The sequence below is a fragment of the Balaenoptera borealis genome, assembly GCF_965194805.1.
Source record: "Balaenoptera borealis genome assembly, chromosome: 13".
Classification (NCBI taxonomy): domain Eukaryota; kingdom Metazoa; phylum Chordata; class Mammalia; order Artiodactyla; family Balaenopteridae; genus Balaenoptera; species Balaenoptera borealis.
Genome location: NC_138870.1, coordinates 69,611,621 through 69,629,319, shown reverse-complemented (window position 1 = coordinate 69,629,319; position 17,699 = coordinate 69,611,621). Strand labels below are relative to the sequence as shown.

General features: G+C 35.2%; 1 protein-coding gene across 12 annotated transcripts in view; it reads right to left on the bottom strand.

Moving 5' to 3' along the window:
- METTL25 (methyltransferase like 25) overlaps window positions 1–17,699 on the bottom strand; it is a gene marked incomplete at its 5' end in the record, with an annotated part of 303,322 nt that overhangs the window by 210,877 nt on the left and 74,746 nt on the right. For all 12 annotated transcript variants that reach the window (XR_014233388.1, XM_082350758.1, XM_082350755.1 and 9 more), the window contains one exon: window positions 8,546–8,639. Coding sequence is in view for 11 of the 12 variants with exons in the window: in XM_082350758.1 (XP_082206884.1) it covers window positions 8,546–8,639 (94 nt within the window). The remainder of the gene's footprint in view (window positions 1–8,545; window positions 8,640–17,699) is intronic.

Genomic DNA, 17,699 nt, shown 5'->3' with positions numbered 1-17,699 from the left:
CACACCACCATCCCCACCCCACCTCAGTTTTCCCCCCTTGGTGTCCATATGTCCATTCTCTACATCTGTGTCTCAACTTCTGCCCTGCAAACTGGCTCATCTGTACCATTTTTCTAGGTTCCACATACATGCATTAATGTACGATATTTGTTTTTCTCTTTCTGACTTATTTCACTCTGTATGACAGTCTCTAGATCCATCCACGTCTCAACAAATGACTCAATTTCGTTCCTTTTTATGGCTGAGTAATATTCCATTGTATATATGTACATCTTCTTTATCCATTCGTCTGTTGATGGGCATTTAGGTTGCTTCCATGACCTGGCTATTGTAAATAGTGCTGCAATGAACATTCGGGTGCATGTGTCTTTTTGAATTACGGTTTTCTCTGGGTATATGCCCAGTAGTGGGATTGCTGGGTCATATGGTAATTCTATTTTTAGTTTTTTAAGGAACCTCCATATTGTTCTCCATAGTGGCTGTATCAATTTACATTCCCACCAACAGTGCAAGAGGGTTCCCTTTTCTCCACACCCTCTCCAGCATTTGTTGTTTGTAGATTTTCTGATGATGCCCATTCTAACAGGAGTGAGGTGATACCTCATTGTAGTTTTGATTTGCATTTCTCTAATAATTAGTGATGTTGAGCAGCTTTTCATGTGCTTCGTGGCTGTCTGTATGTCTTCTTTGGAGAAATGTCTATTTAGGTCTTCTGCCCATTTTTGGATTGGGGTGTTTGTTTCTTTAATATTGAGCTGCATGAGCTGTTTATATATTTTGGAGATTAATCCTTTGTCCGTTGATTCGTTTGCAAATATTTTCTCCCATTCTGAGGGTTGTCTTTTCGTCTTGTTTATGGTTTCCTTTGCTGTGCAAAAGCTTTGAAGTTTCATTAGGTCCCATTTGTTTATTTTTGTTTTTATTTCCATTACTCTAGGAGGTGGATCAAAAAAGATCTTGCTGTGATTTATGTCAAAGAGTGTTCTTCCTAGGTTTTCCTCTAAGAGTTTTATAGTGTCCAGTCTTATATTTAGGTCTCTAATCCATTTTGAGTTTATTTTTGTGTATGGTGTTAGGGAGTAATCTAATTTCATTCTTTTACATGTAGCTGTCCAGTTTTCCCAGCACCACTTATTGAAGAGACTGTCTTTTCTCCATTGTATATCTTTGCCTCCTTTGTCATAGATTACTTGACCATAGGTGCGTGGGTTCATCTCTGGGCTTTCTATCTTGTTCCATTGATCTATGTTTCTGTTTTTGTGCCAGTACCATATTGTCTTGATTACTGTAGCTTTGTAGTATAGTCTGAAGTCAGGGAGTCTGATTCCTCCAGCTCCATTTTTTTCCCTCAAGACTGCTTTGGCTATTCGGGGTCTTTTATGTCTCCATACAAATTTTAAGATGATTTGTTCTAGCTCCGTAAAAAATGCCATTGGTAATTTGATAGGGATTGCATTGAATCTGTAGATTGCTTTGGGTAGTATACTCATTTTCACAATGTTGATTCTTCCAATCCAAGAACATGGTATATCTCTCCATCTGTTGGTATCATGTTTAATTTCTTTCATCAGTGTCTTATAGTTTTCTGCATACAGGTCTTTTGTCTCCCTACGTAGGTTTATTCCTAGCTATTTTATTCTTTTTGTTGCAATGGTAAATGGGAGTGTTTCCATAATTTCTCTTTCAGATCTTTCATCATTAGTGTATAGGAATGCAAGAGATTTCTGTGCATTAATTTTGTATCCTGCAACTTTACCATATTCATTAATTAGCTCTAGCAGTTTTCTGGTGGCAGTTTTAGGATTCTCTATGTATAGTATCATGTCATCTGCAAACAGCGACAGTTTTACTTCTTCTTTTCCAATTTGTATTCCTTTTATTTCTTTTTCTTCTCTGATTGCCGAGGCTAGGACTTCCAGAACTATGTTGAATAATAGTGGTGAGAGTGGACATCCTTGTCTCGTTCCTGATCTTAGAGGAAATGCTTTCAGTTTCTCACCATTGAGAATGATGTTTGCTGTGGGTTTGTCATATATGGCCTTTATTATATTGAGGTAGCTTCCCTCTATGCCCACTTTCTGGAGAGTTTTTATCATAAATGGGTGTTGAATTTTGTCAAAAGCTTTTTCTGCATCTCTTGAGAAGATCATATGGTTTTTCTTCTTCAATTTGTTAATATGGTGTATCACATGGATTGATTTGCGTATATTGAAGAATCCTTGCATCCCTGGGATAAATCCCACTTGATCGTGGTGTATGATCCTTTTAATGTGTTGTTGGATTCTGTTTGCTAGTATTTTGTTGAGGATTTTTGCACCTATATTCATCAGTGATATTGGTCTGTAATTTTCTTTTTTGGTAGTGTCTTTGTCTGGTTTTGGTATCAGGGTGATGGTGGCCTCCTAGAATGAGTTTGGGAGTGTTCCTTCCTCTGCAATATTTTGGAAGAGTTTGAGAAGGATGGGTGTTAGCTCTTCTCTAAATGTTTGATAGAATTCACCTGTGAAGCCATCTGGTCCTGGACTTTTGTTTGTTGGAAGAGTTTTAATCACAGTTTCAATTTCATTACTTGTGATTGGTCTGTTCATATTTTCTGTTTCTTCCTGGTTCAGTCTTGGAAGGTTATACCTTTCTAAGAATTTGTCCATTTCTTCCAGGTTGTCCATTTTATTGGCATAAAGTTGCTTGTAGTAGTCTCTTAGGATGCTTTGTATTTCTGCGGTGTCTGTTGTAACTTCTCCTTTTTCATTTCTGATTTTATTGATTTGAGTCCTCTCCCTCTTTTTCTTGATGAGTCTGGCTAATGGCTTATCAATTTTGTTTATTTTCTCAAAGAACCAACTTTTAGTTTTATTGATCTTTGTTATTGTTTTCTTTGTTTCTATTTCATTTATTTCTGCTCTGATCTTTATGATTTCTTTCCTTCTGCTAACTTTGGGTTTTGTTTGTTCTTCTTTCTCTAGTTTCTTTAGGTGTAAGGTTAGATTGTTTACTTGAGATTTTTCTTGTTTCTTTAGGTAGGCTTGTATAGCTATAAACTTCCCTCTTAGAACTGCTTTTGCTGCATCCCATAGGTTTTGGGTCGTCGTGTTTTCATTGTCATTTGTCTCTAGGTATTTTTTGATTTCCTCTTTGATTTCTTCAGTGATCTCTTGGTTATTTAGTAACGTATTGTTTAGCCTCCATGTGTTTGTCTTTTTTACGTTTTTTTCCCTGTAATTCATTTCTAATCTCAAAGCATTGTGGTCAGAAAAGATGCTTGATATGATTTCAATTTTCTTAAATTTACTGAGGCTTGATTTGTGGCCCAAGATGTGATCTATCCTGGAGAATGTTCCGTGTGCACTTGAGAAGAACGTGTAATCTGCTGTTTTTGGATGGAATGTCCTATATATATCAATTAAATCTATCTGGTCTATTGTGTCATTTAAAGCTTCTGTTTCCTTATTTATTTTCATTTTGGATGATCTGTCCATTGGTGTAAGTGAGGTGTTAAAGTCCCCCACTATTATTGTGTTACTGTCGATTTCCTCTTTTATAGCTGTTAGCTGTTGCCTTATGTATTGAGGTGCTCCTATGTTGGGTGCATATATATTTATAATTGTTATATCTTCTTCTTGGATTGATCCCTTGATCTTTATGTAGTGTCCTTCCTTGTCTCTTGTAACATTCTTTATTTTAAAGTCTATTTTGTCTGATATGAGAATTGCTACTCCAACTTTCTTTTGATTTCCATTTGCATGGAATATCTTTTTCCATCCCCTCACTTTCAGTCTGTATGTGTCCCTAGGTCTAAAGTGGGTCTCTTGTAGACAGCATATATATGGGTCTTGTTTTTGTATCCATTCAGCCAGTCTATGTCTTTTGGTTGGGGCATTTAATCCATTCACGTTTAAGGTAATCTTCGATATGTATGTTCCTATGACCATTTTTTTAATTGTTTTGGGTTTGTTTTTGTAGGTCCTTTTCTTCTCTTGTGTTTCCCACTTAGAGAAGTTCCTTTAGCATTTGTTGTAGAGCTGGTTTGGTGGTGCTGAATTCTCTTAGCTTTTGCTTGTCTGTAAAGCTTTTGATTTCTCCATCAAATCTAAATGAGATCCTTGCCGGGTAGAGTAATCTTGGTTGTAGGTTCTTCCCTTTCATCACTTTAATTATATCATGCCACTCCCTTCTGGCTTGCAGAGTTTCTGCTGAGAAATCAGCTGTTAACCTTATGGGAGTTCCTTTGAATGTTATTTGTCGTTTTTCCCTTGCTGCTTTCAATAATTTTTCTTTGTCTTTAATTTTTGCCACTTTGATTACTATGTGTCTCGGCATGTTTCTCCTTGGGTTTATCCTGTATGGGACTCTCTGCGCTTCCTGGACTTGGGTGACTATTTCCTTTCCCATGTTAGGGAAGTTTTCGACTATAATCTCTTCTAATATTTTCTCTGGTCCTTTCTCTCTCTCTTCTCCTTCTGGGACCCCTATAATGCGAATGTTGTTGCGTTTAATGTTGTCCCAGAGGTCTCTTGGGCTGTCTTCATTTCTTTTCATTCTTTTTTCTTTAGTCTGTTCCGCAGCAATGAGTTCCACCATTCTGTCTTCCAGGTCACTTATCCGTTCTTCTGCCTCAGTTATTCTGCTATTGATTCCTTCTAGTGTAGTTTTCATTTCAGTTATTGTATTGGTCATCTCTGTTTGTTTGTTCTTTAATTCTTCTAGGTCTTTGTTAATCATTTCTTGCATCTTCTCAATCTTTGCCTCCATTCTTATTCCGAGGTCCCGGATCATCTTCACTATCATTATTCTGAATTCTTTTTCTGGAAGTTTGCCTATCTCCACTTCATTTAGTTTTTTTTCTGGAGTTTTTTCTTGTTCCTTCATCTGGTACATAGCCCTCTGCCTTTTCATCTTGTCTATCTTTCTGTAACTGTGGTTTTTGGTCCACAGGCTGCAGGATTGTAGTTTTTCTTGCTTCTGCTGTCTGCCCTCTGGTGGTTGAGGCTATCTAAAGCAACAGTAGTTTTGCTGCTTTTAAAATCTGATGCTTTAAAAATTTACAGATGTGTGTGTGTGTGTATGCTCATGCATCCGTGTGTGTGCAGTACATGCATGTGGAAGGAGAAAGAGAGGAAATTAATACAAAAGAAGAAAAAAATGCTGTGGACCATGAATATGAAACCGTGAATACAATTTTAAAGGTTTTCTGAAATTTGGTGAGATACCAAAGTTTGGGACAGAAGATAAAATTTAAAAATACCTAATTTTTTTAGGGACTAGGTAAAGCTAATCACTAGGATTTTGTTATTTTAGACAATTGTAAAGTTCTATTAAAATATTTTACAAAGAAGTAATTGAACTTTACTCAATTACAAAGAATATTACTGTAAAATTTCATTCTAAGCAGTCCATCTATTATAAACAGTATACTTGCTGATATAAGGTAGCTGATGTTCTGCCATGATTTGTTTTCAGTGGCTTGGCTTTACTGTGAAATCTAAACACCCTTCTTAAACAGAACTGTATCTTATGCAGGGGTGAAACAATATCACCCTTAAACGGTTAAGGCTATAAAAAATTAAAAATCAAGGAGGGGATCATTTTGATAAAAAGTCTTCAAAATATAAGAACAGAATCACTGCTTTTCCCCACTTCCCCACTCTATGTTCCTTGGTGTAACATGGCATTTTAAGATAATATGGGGTCTATAATAGGAATGTTAATGGAATCACTAAAATGACAAATGCTTGAAGACAGCGGATCTTAACTGGGGGTGATTTTGATCCCCAGGACATTTGTGGCAATGTCTGGAGATTTTTTTAAAATTTATTTATTTTGGATTGTTACAATTAGGGTGCTACTGTGGACACCTAGTGGGTAGAGGTCAAAGATGTTAAACATCCTCCAACGCACAGGATAGTTTTCCGCAATAAAGAATTATCCAAATGTGCTGAGTTTGACAAAATCCTGCTCTGAGAGGAAATGTCCAATGCTGTCTGTCACAACTGACTACAGGACTTATGGATTGATATTTTAAGCTGTGTATGAACCACTTATATATCCAGCACATGCTGTTCTGGTCTTTGGAATGATGATTTGTCTGGGAATGTTGTTTTTCCTCATGTTTACATGATTTCTTGTGACTAAGAAAGTATCAGAGCATGTTAGGAGATTTCTAGGCACTTCACTAGCTTACACAGTTTTGAATATGACGAGATGTGCTTTGAGAGATCAGAAACACATCAGTGGTATTCATCACACTTTCAATTATATATAAAAGTTTGTTAATAAATGATTATAAATTTAGTCAAAGATCTTTTAAACACTTTGGTATATCTAATATTTTAAATTTAAGTGGTTTTGATACTTTTTAGTAATTAGAATCTCGTGAAAATTAATTTCATTTTTTAAATGAAACTTCATAAATCTCTTCTTATTGTGTTTGTGGTCAAAACCTTCATTTTAGCACTGATATTTCATAATGTGGGAGAAAAATAATAGGATTTTGTATTATATCAGAAATATAAGCTTGGTTTTAATAACTTATCCTATTTCCAACCACTCTGGCCTGACAGACACAACTCTCAATTCCTCTTGTTTAACATAAAAACAAACAAAAAACCCCTCAAAACACGTACTCATCTATTTGCTTCCTCTCACCCCACTACCTTTGAAATGCCTTATTAGGTTCTGTACTTTCCTCCCCTTCCAGCTTGGGTTCCTTGTTCCTTTTCTTTTCCTCACCCATTTTATTCAACATATTTATCTTTCAATGAACTTAAATAGTTTTAAGAGAAAAATCAGCAGGGCACTATTAAATGTCTTTACTAACGAATAAAGGTAATCATTTAAGACTGATATTTTACGGTGATACTTATCTACATTAGTCTTTTTCCTTTTGTTTTTAATTTCACTTCTCAGTACAGTGGTGGCTGACAGTGGAGGTTCTGATGTAAGTTGAATCTGCGTTCAAGTTCCAGCTCTGCCACTTGCTCTTCAACTCTGAGAAAATGACTTGCCTTTTTGTAAGCCTCTCTTTCTAGATCATTACATTGGGAATAATAATAGTATCTTACTCTTTTAGTGAAGAGTAAATGCGATAATGTTATGATGCCTTTAGCATAATAACTATAACATAGTAAGTGCTTAGTAAATTTTAGCTATTATTAATATTCTAATCAGTAATATAATAAGCATATTAAGAAACATTTACTATGGTTATTATTAGAGACAAACCTGGGAAGAGAAAGCCATCATGAAAAATAAGTAACATTCTTTCTGGATTTTTACAGTTTGGTTTTTGACAAAGGATAATACATTTTTAGTTTAAGTAAAAACTTAGCTCTATATTTGTAAGAATTATGCTTAGGTTTGTGTTCTTGATAGTAAATGTAAGACGCAGAATTGAGACATGAAGTAAATATATGCACTAATAAAGACTAATTGGAAGGAAGACCAGTCTGATTAAAAATATTTTAAAAAAACAGAAATAAAATAACTAAGATAACACTGTCTATTCTTATTTATTTATGCAAGACTAGAAGGATCTTCATTTTGGTGACTAAATAAAAATGTTTATAGGAGTCATATCAATTGTATTATTATAAGCAGTACATATACAAAGATAAGAATCATAAAAACTAGTATTATTTAGTTAGCACTTACTATGTACATTTTATTGAGCATTTTATGTCTATTACCTCATTTAATTTTTCTTAAATCCTATGAATTAGAAATGAGCTATTTTACAGAGGAGGAAACTGATTAGTACCAGTCTAATTGCTTTAAGTAATAAAGCAACTGAGGAGTAAATGGATAACTGGTACAATAAACAATAATACCCTCTAGCTTTGATATAACTTAACCATATCTGTATAATTTTTCTCTTTCAAGAAGAATCCTTAACCACCTTAATCACCATTCCTTAACCAACTATTTTATGCTTTATTTCAATTTATAATCAATTCAAAATACCAAAGTAATCCAGATTCAACTTAATATTTTAGTTAATAACTCATTTGAATCATGTTGAGAGTTATTTTTTTCTCAGTGTTAGACTATTTATTACCACTAGTCCATCAGCTTACCTTTTGTGTCTTCAACAATATGTTCTCAATTATTACCTTGGGCTTTCTATGACATTACCACTTTCCAGGATTCTCCCATTCAAAGGGTTTTTGAATTTAAGATTTTAAAATTTAACGCGTTATACAGCCTTTAAATACACGCAGTTTAAAATTAAAACCATCGTCTCCTGCTGTACTTACAATTCCCATTTGTTCTTGCTTTTTAAGTCTATTTTGATTTGAAAATTGGCACATTTTTACCTGAATAAACCTGAAAGGGGAATCACTCTGGAGGTGTACAATGGCAAACTATCCATATAATATTGACAGAAAAGGTGAACTGGAATAAAGGTAACTGAAGTTTGGCTTCAATATAATTTAGATGTTTTTCATGAAAAAGAGAAAAGTAGAGGGCAAATAATTTTGTATTATCTCAATTCATAACCCTATAGAAGTTCTCTTGTTTCTTATAAAACAATGGGTAATCATATACTGACCTTGGACTCATCTAATCCAAGCTTCTTTAGAGACTTTCTGACGTAATCCAGAAAGGAAGAGGATTTGGAATAAATTTTACCAACATGCCGATCACTGCAAAACAAAATTGAATCACTCTTTAGTTTTTCCAATTTAAATTATAGATGATTTTAAATTCAGTCATGAAATATTTTTAAATACCTTCTGTGCATATGGCACAAGCTCCACATGTGATAATAATGTAGTAATATTTTTGTGAGCACTTTCAGTTTACATATTATAAAAATATTCGGGATCTGCTTTTGAGAATTCCTTCAACGTACAACAGTGGAAGACAATATTATGAAGACAATACTATGAGAAAGAAGTTGTAAACTTAGTATTAAAAAAGCCTCATTTTTAAAGGGAACTCTAGGTATTTTGAAAGGTTCCATTGTGCTACAAAGCACATTTTCACTTTACTGGCTCAACATTACAGTGCACATTTCATGGCAACACCTGCAAATAGTGGTGACATCCAACAGCCATGCAAAGAGAACTTCAATGCCAGCCACTGAACAAGCACCATATGCTGCTGAGTTGGGTCTGACTTGATCTCATTTATGCCCTGCAGATTTTCATTACAGTATAAACAAAATATGAGATGGTTTTAAATTTAAATAATGCAATGCTGGACTATCACATCTCACAATTTTGGTTGCATTTAGGTATAATGTAAAAATCAAGAGAATAAAAAATTTACCACCTCCAAGTATCAAAAACAATGAATAAAAGCTCATTTACTCTTGGCAGTATAAATATTAATCCCTATGCTTAGTCAGACATGAAGCTCTATCAATTCTTCCATTGAAATATACCTCAAATATATAACTTCAGCTCCACTTCTAGACGGCCACTTCAATTACACTTGTTATTACCTCATGTCCTAATTATTACAGCTACTTCCTAATTAAAGCCGATGTTTGTCCCTTCATTCCTGCCTACATTGTCATGCTATTTTGTTAGAAGAGCATTTCCATTTACCACTTTCCTGCTCAAAAAACTGCTTTGAAATAATAGTCATTTGAAAAGGTATAGGTTCCAGGAAACAGAAATTATATTTTTTATTAGTTTTTGTGTAATTCTCAGATCCTACACGTTTATATGTAAGAGATATCATATAATCGATATGGACATCTTATGTATCACAGTATATTGAATTGATAAACTGTATAGCCAGAAAAAGAAAAAAAGCCATTTAATATTAACTTCCTGCTCCTCATCTTAACAGGTTTTTAAACTTTTATTATTATTATTTTTTAATCCAGAGGGGCAAGCAATTCTCTTCCATGAGATAGTGATTTTGGTTCTTATTTTATACCATCTATCACCACCTAGTGGAGTAGCTTAAGAGAGAAAGCAGAGAACAGTTGATAAGAGTGTAGCTTCCAGTCTGTCTCTATCACCTACTAGCTCCCTGTTTATAAAAATGGGATATTAATAGTACCAATTTCGTAAAGTCACTGTGAGGATGAAATTAGGTAACACATGTAAGGTGCTCAGAACTGTGCCACCATGTGAGTTGTTTTCTTTGCTATCATGATTGTTGTTTTTATCATAATTGGAATTATCATTTGGAATTTTCTTCGATTACAAAGTTAAAAGAGCCAGAGTGAGATGCTCATAAGAAAGTGCTAACCACTGTAAGCTGAAGACAGTAGACAGTATAAGTGTAGGTGGTATCGACTTGTTTCCTGGGTTTTGTATTTCAGATTGCTTGAAAATAAGAGAAACATTTAAAATTTTAATTTGCCCTCGTCTTACTTTTTCTTTTCAGAATATACTACCCCTTCTGTTACAAAATCTCACAACATGATTATGAGATTACTTTTAGTGTATTAAGCAATAATTTGCTACATAAGACTTGTCCCTTAAATCCTTTGTTGAGGTATACTATGTTGGACCTGTTTTTAGCAGCAACCAGTAAGGGAGAAAAATATCATCCAAATAGAATTAGAAAGGTGATTATCTGATCATGTTACTTCTCTTTAAATTCCTCCAGAATTTCCCATGACTCTTAGAATTAAGATCTAAATGCTTAACATAGTATATAATAAGCCTTGTACCACCTGGTCCATTCTGACAACCTCTCTAACACTCCTAGGACACTGCCTCTCCATTCACAATGACAGTCTTTCTAGTTTCTTGAACACATCATGCTTTTGTCTATAAACACTATTTGTGTTACACTTCACCCCTGATCTTTTTGCCTAGGGAATCCCAAACTCATCCTTTCAGATCCTATCTTTTTTTTTTTTAAACTTTTGGGTTTATTTATTTATTTATTTATTTATTTATGGATGTGTTGGGTCTTCGTTTCTGTGCGAGGGCTTTCTCTAGTTGCGGCAAATGGGGGCCACTCTTCATCGTGGTGCACGGGCCTCTCATTATCGTGGCCTCTCTTGTTGCGGAGCACAGGCTCCAGACGCGCAGGCTCAGTAGTTGTGGCTCACGGGCCTAGATGCTCCGCGGCATGTGGAATCTTCCCCGACCAGGGCTCGAACCCGTGTCCCCTGCATTGGCAGGCAGATTCTCAACCACTGCGCCACCAGGGAAGCCCCAGATCCTATCTTAAATGTTGCTTCCTTAGGAAAGTCTTCTCCGGCCTCCCAGATGAAGTTAGGCTCCTGACACAGAGAACTTTTCCTTCACATGCTTACTCTTTTTTGTTTCTCTGAGTGTCTGTCTTTATTTTAAGTCAGTGGACTCCAAAGAGGGGTGAACATACCCCAAGGGAAAGAGAATATTAGAATTTTAATTTCTATTTCTATTTATCTTTACCTTTTTAATTTCAATTTTTCAGTTTATTTAAAAATCTATACAATATACTAGTAGAAAGACACATATATCACTTATAAATAATTAAGTATTCATTTTGGGGGTGCATGCTCAAGAATGTTTATTGACAGAGGTGTGAAATTTAAAAATATGTTTTGAGATCACTGCTCTGAGCAGCTGGAGAGCAGAGTTTCCACCTGTTTTGCTCATGACCATATCCCCTGTGCCTAGCGTAGACGCTCCAATATAGCAGGATCTCAATAAATGGATTAAATAATTAAATAAATATCTCCTGCAGCTTGTAGAAACAAAAACATCTAGTCAGACTATAACATGAAATGCGTTAATACAGTAAATAGATCTATTTGCTAATCAAGTAGAGTTAGGAAGGCAGGCTTAACTATACAAATAAACAAGTGTGATTTAAAATATATATAGAGAGAACTACTGAACAAATATATAAGGAATAGTGCAATGTAAACAAAACAAATAATAACAGTTAATATTTATTTCATGTTTACGATGTGCCAGGGCTCTTAAGTCCTTTGCTGCATTTACTTATTTAATCCTTACTACTACTCCATGTGGTAGGTCCCACTATTATCCCCATTTTAAAGATGGTGAAACTAAAGAACAGAGAGGTTAAGTAAACTGCCCACAGTTTGAATTCAGGAAGTCTGGCTTCAGAATCTGGGATATTAACTACTATTAAATATTAACTCCGGCACAGTTCTTCAACAGGATTTATACTCGATATTGTTAAACTGCAGATGAAGAATGTCTACCTCTGTGTTATAGACAAAGAGAAGTAGGCAGACTCCACGTGAACTCAAGACTGAAATAAGTTTGATTCCTTGCTCTACCACGTATTTACCACTTAAAAACCTCTCTTTGCCTCTCCTTGTTCAGCAGTAGAAGGTTGAAGATAAGAGAGTCTATGTATGCACCATGCTTGGCTCAGTGTCTGACAAACACTCAATGAATGGAGGTCATTTTCCTGTTATTGTGCTGGGTTCTAGGGGTAGAATCCTCCAGTTTATAAAGGAAGACAGGTGAACAAATGCTATAATTCAATGTGATAAGCACAAGATGGTGCTCAGAATACAGCACAGAGTAGGGAGTGCTTTAGCTGCTGGAATTGACTAGGGTAAGCTTTCTTAGACGAGGAATTAAGTTTCAAAATGTCTCAGTTTCCAACAGTACTGTGAACAGCAATATTGATAAAACAAATGATAAAATTATAAAAGTAACATACTAAAATTAGGCCAACACATAAAATATAGAAATAGGTTACAACAATTTTTTTTTAAACTGTCCTCCTTAAGGACTCCAAAGAGGTACTTTAAAGGGTTACAATTTTCCATAAAATATGAAAAGGATAATTGTGTAAGAAATAAGTCCTTTCCTAAAATTTATTAAATTTATTTGGTTCTATGTAAGACTGTATTTGAAAATAGAGTGCTATTGTTAAAAAATTCAGAAAAAACGGTTTTATTACTTTCATGGTATAGAAGGAGAAGGGAAGTACCAATAAGTCCATTTTGGTTTAAGAAAAAAAAAGTATATTTTACAGGAAACAGAATGTCAATTTAAATAGTATTACCAAAGCAACACAAGATTTAGTATAATGAATCAGGCTTTTAGAACTTTTGGAGGTAAAAGGTTACTTTTGCAGGACATGGCACTAATCTCTATAAAGTATGGGTGTCTTACAAATAAACCTTCTTAAGAATAATAGCTGTAAAGAGAGTTTATGATGTAGAATGCAGTCTGCTCTTTTGCAGCTACAAGAAAGAGAATATTTCACTCATCAGACTTTAGAAGGGTCTATAGTTTTAAGGATAAATACTGCAATTCTAGTAATTAAGAAACGAGAAAAAAGAGGCAGGTGCAAAAAAAAAATCTCAAAACTTACCTATATAGAAAGTAAAAGCACAGAATAGGACTGTTAACAAATGGAATAAGGGGCAATCCCATTTTTAATTTTAATTTTTAGTAAGTGCCTATTGCATTTTTCTCATTATTTAACACTAAAGATTTGGAGTCTACCTTTTACAGTTATACATTATGACATCACAGAATCACTGCAGTCTTAATTTTTGCTGACGTGTGTGAAGATAAATAGAAATCCTTCTCTCCGTTAATTAGTTAATATAATTAATATAGTTAATATAATTGCTTTCTGTAAGAATATGCCTAAGATCAGGGATCTGGAGGGCATCTTGTTCTGCCTCCTCTGATGTATCTTCAACTTCTCTTTACTCACTGAGTCTTTACGCTTATCATCGGAAAATGCTCAAGTTTCTCTGTCTGAAAAAACCAATCAAGCAAACCAAAATCCCCCACGCCAAACAAAACTTCTTTCTGATTCTATATCCTAAAACTATCTACTATATGGTGGTTGTCACATGACCAAACGATAAAGAGTTGAACGTGAGTTTGCCTGTCCAATCACGTAAGTTAGTTCACGTGTCTGGTGTACATTGTCATGTGCACGCATCCTCTACAAGTGGTTGTGCTTTTGTGTATTTTACTATACAGTACTGTATAGAGTACAGTAGTACAGTATCTTTATTACAAGCCCAGGATGTCCAGAAGCAAGTGTAAAAGCAGCGGTGATGTAGCTGGTACTGCTAAGAAGCGCCAAGCGATAATGATGGAAACAGAAGTGAAAATAATCGAGAGAGTGGAGTGACAAGAGGAAGAAGAAGTAACTGAAGAACTGAAGAGATGCACATCGCAGGGAATGGAAAGGGGATTTTCTTTATTTGAGGAGGCACTGTTACCGTTTGAGGCACAGGACCCGAACGTAGAATTGTACACAAAGGTTGCATCAGCCGTTCAGAATGCAATCCATTGCTATAATGTCTTCTAGGACGAGAAAAAAAGAGCTACTACCCAGACATCACTGGATCATTTTTTCAAGAGGGTAGATAAAATTGAATCCAGCAAGGAACCAGAACCTGTGCCATCAGCGTCAGGCGTGAGTGAAATTGCAGCTTGCCCGCTGTCTCCTATTGCGATGATCCTTCAGCTCTACCATCTCCCACCTCCTCTCCCTCCTCCAGTCAGTAACTCTTCTTGCCTGTTCACTCGATGCCAGCCCCTGTATGCCAGCTGTTGTACTGTACTACTGTGCTTTTCAAGGTACTGTACAGTAAGATTAACAATGTTTTCTTTATTTTTTGTGTTTGTTTTTTATGTATATTTGTGTGAAAAGTATTATAAGCCTATTATAGTACAGTACTATATAGCCAACTGTGTTAGTTGGGTACCTAGGCTAACTTTGTTGCAATTACGAACAAATTGGACTTACAAACGCACTCTCGGAACAGAACTCGTTCGTATGCAGGGGACTAACTGTATGGCAATATGAGCTAATGAGAAGCTGATGACAGAGGAGAGAAAGCAGATAACAAATGTTAGAGAGGAGTGATGGTGGATATCATAGAGATGATAATTTTGAGTAAAGAACTAAAGAAAGAGAGTGAACTAGCCACGTGGATATCTGGTGAGGAGCATTCCAGGCAGAGGACACATTACGTGGAAAGGTTCTGGGGTAGAAAGTGTTCCTGGTATTTTCAAGTAATACCAAGGAAAGCAGTACAGACATAAATAAATGGGAAAATAGTAGAAATGAGATCAGAGAGATAATGAGTAGCTCCATCACATAAGGCTTTGTAGGTCATAGTGAAAATATTAGCTTTACTTCCAAGTGAATAAGAAACCATGGGAAGACTGTGAGAAAGATCTCACTTAAAAATATTAACAGGATCACTCTGGCTATTGTGTGCAGAATAGACTCTAGGGGGCAAAAATAGAAGCAGGGAGACCAATTAGGAGGTTATTACAATAATCTACATGAGAGATGATGGTGGCTTTGACCAGGGTGGTGGCCCTGAGGATGGTTAAGAAGTGGTAGAATTTTAGATATATTTAATTAGACAGACTATAAAATTGTTGAAGGACTGGATCCAGGCAGTGTGAGAGAGAGAGAGGTCAAAGTTATCCTGGCCTGAGCAACTAGAAGAATACGTTTGTCATTAACTGGACAATAGATTTGAGATTCACCAGCATATAAATGGTACTGAAAGCCATGAGACATGATGAGATCACCTAGGTGGTAGGAACTGATAGAAAAAAGCACTCCAAAAATAAGAGGTCTGAAAGAGGACGAGGAGTCAGCAAAATAAACTGAAAAAAAAAAAAAATAGAAAAAGGTGACTATCTTAAGAGGGACTTTCTCTAGCATATGAGAGAAAGTAAAGAGTGGTAAATTGTGTGAAATACTTATGGCAGGCTAAGTAAGTTGAGGATTGAGAGCTGACCAGGAGATTTAGCCACATGGGGTCATTAGTGCCCCTGAAAAGGGGAGTTTGACGGAGTGATGGAAGTAAGGTCTGACTGGAATTCAAGTGAAATGGGAAAGAAATTGGCAGCACTTTCAAGGAGTTTTCCAGTAAAGGAAAGAACAGATATGGGATAGTAGTTGGATGGGAAAATGGTTCCAAAGAGGATTTTCAGAATCTGTGCTCTTAACCACTATGATAGACGACTTCAATTAATAAAGCTGAAAACTGGCCATCAGGGCTCACCAGGTGGCAGAGGAGTAGATACAAAAAACTCATTGTACATTTAGATTCAATAAGAGCAGTGAATCCCAGATTAAGGACTATGGGAGGAGAGAGTGAGAAGGAGAAGGGAAAGATACCAGAGATGTCTTCCAAACTGGGTTTTAAAGAATGCCTAGGATTTCACCTGCCAGAAACAGGGAAGGAAAAGATGCAGAAATGGGGAGGGGAATATTTCAGGTAGGCAAAGGGGCTCCAAGGAAGCATATGAGGTCCAAAAATAATTGCATGGAAATGATGAATAATCCAGTATACAAACAGTGTGCATGGGCAGCTGCTTGGGGTGCAGAGAAGGAAGAATGGGGTGATGAATTAGGCTGGAAAGGACATTAGTGGCACCTTAGAAACGGCCTTGAATGCCATAATAAGGATATTTTAGTTTTTGAGTATAAAGAAGAGAAATCATCAAACATTTTGAAGTGAGAAAAGTGACATGACTGTTTCTGAAAGATAAATGATGGGACTTGAAGAACAGATTAAAAGGGGGCCCTCTGTCAGAATAAAGCACGGTTAGCATGCTAAAAAGGAATCAGTATTCTTCCTTTTAATAAAAGTGAATGCACTAGATCTAATTAAAATTCTACTCAAGTGAATCCAACACCACCCACATGCTTTCCCCAAAATACAATTGTAAGAACATGGTTTCCTTGTAGCATTTTCCAAAGAAGCAACATTAGTTTAGGAAATTATAAGAAAAGGTAAAGTAGACGTATACTAAATAAAAATAAGCACATGAAGGACAGAAAGTATCAAAGTTCAGTTTCTCCATCATCAGAAAATATTTATGAAGTTATTTATTTTGTGTTTTATATACTAGTACCTACTGAAAGACTTAAAGGACCTTTAAGTATTTCTTAAGACTTAACATAAAATTTTGCTGAAAATGGCAATCACTTAAGGAAGTTACAAAAATCTTCAAAATACTCTTCAATTTAAAAGATACAGACCTGCTAATCTGACCACACATTATGGACTAAATAAGTAGCTTTAATTTTGTGAGCCAGTTTTCATGATCTGGTTTTTCACATACCTATTTGATTACTGCAAAATTAAAATGAAAGTTAAACTAATTCATAATTATAGGCATCAAAATTTATGTATTTCTTCTACAGCTGTTTACAGTACTCATTATGAAAGAGAATAATAAAGTAAGTAAAGTATATACATCAATTTCTCTGCTCTCTTTTGAAGTGTTCTAAAGGATTTTTATCCTATTAAATGCTTGTTTTGGCATTTTATTCCCTTAGAAAGTTTCCAGATAAGGACTAATTATAACATTTAAAAAATTATATAAATTATTGAGCTTTAACATAAGTGATAAATGCTAATTCACAATTACAATAGAGTAAAAATGCTATAGTTTTTAAGTCCACGAAAAAAGTTTACTTCTAATCTTATGTTATATAAACAATTAAACTTAAAGAAACTTTCAGAATAATATTTCAAGTAGTCTGAAACAGTATATCACTGGAAGACAATTTACTTAATTAGCAAGGAAAGCTAAACAAAATGCAGAAGAAATAATTCAGTGATCTTATTTTCTGTCCTTAGTACTCTTGCTGGCCAGAGATTCCAATCAAGTTAACCTTGTTAACAATGCTAATACAAGGAGACCTATAACTCCACTCATATTAAAAATATCCCAAAGAATTTAAACTAAAAAGAAGTATGGGATAGCAAAAAGAAAACTTTTGTGGACTATGAATTTGGTCCTAGCTCTGGTTCT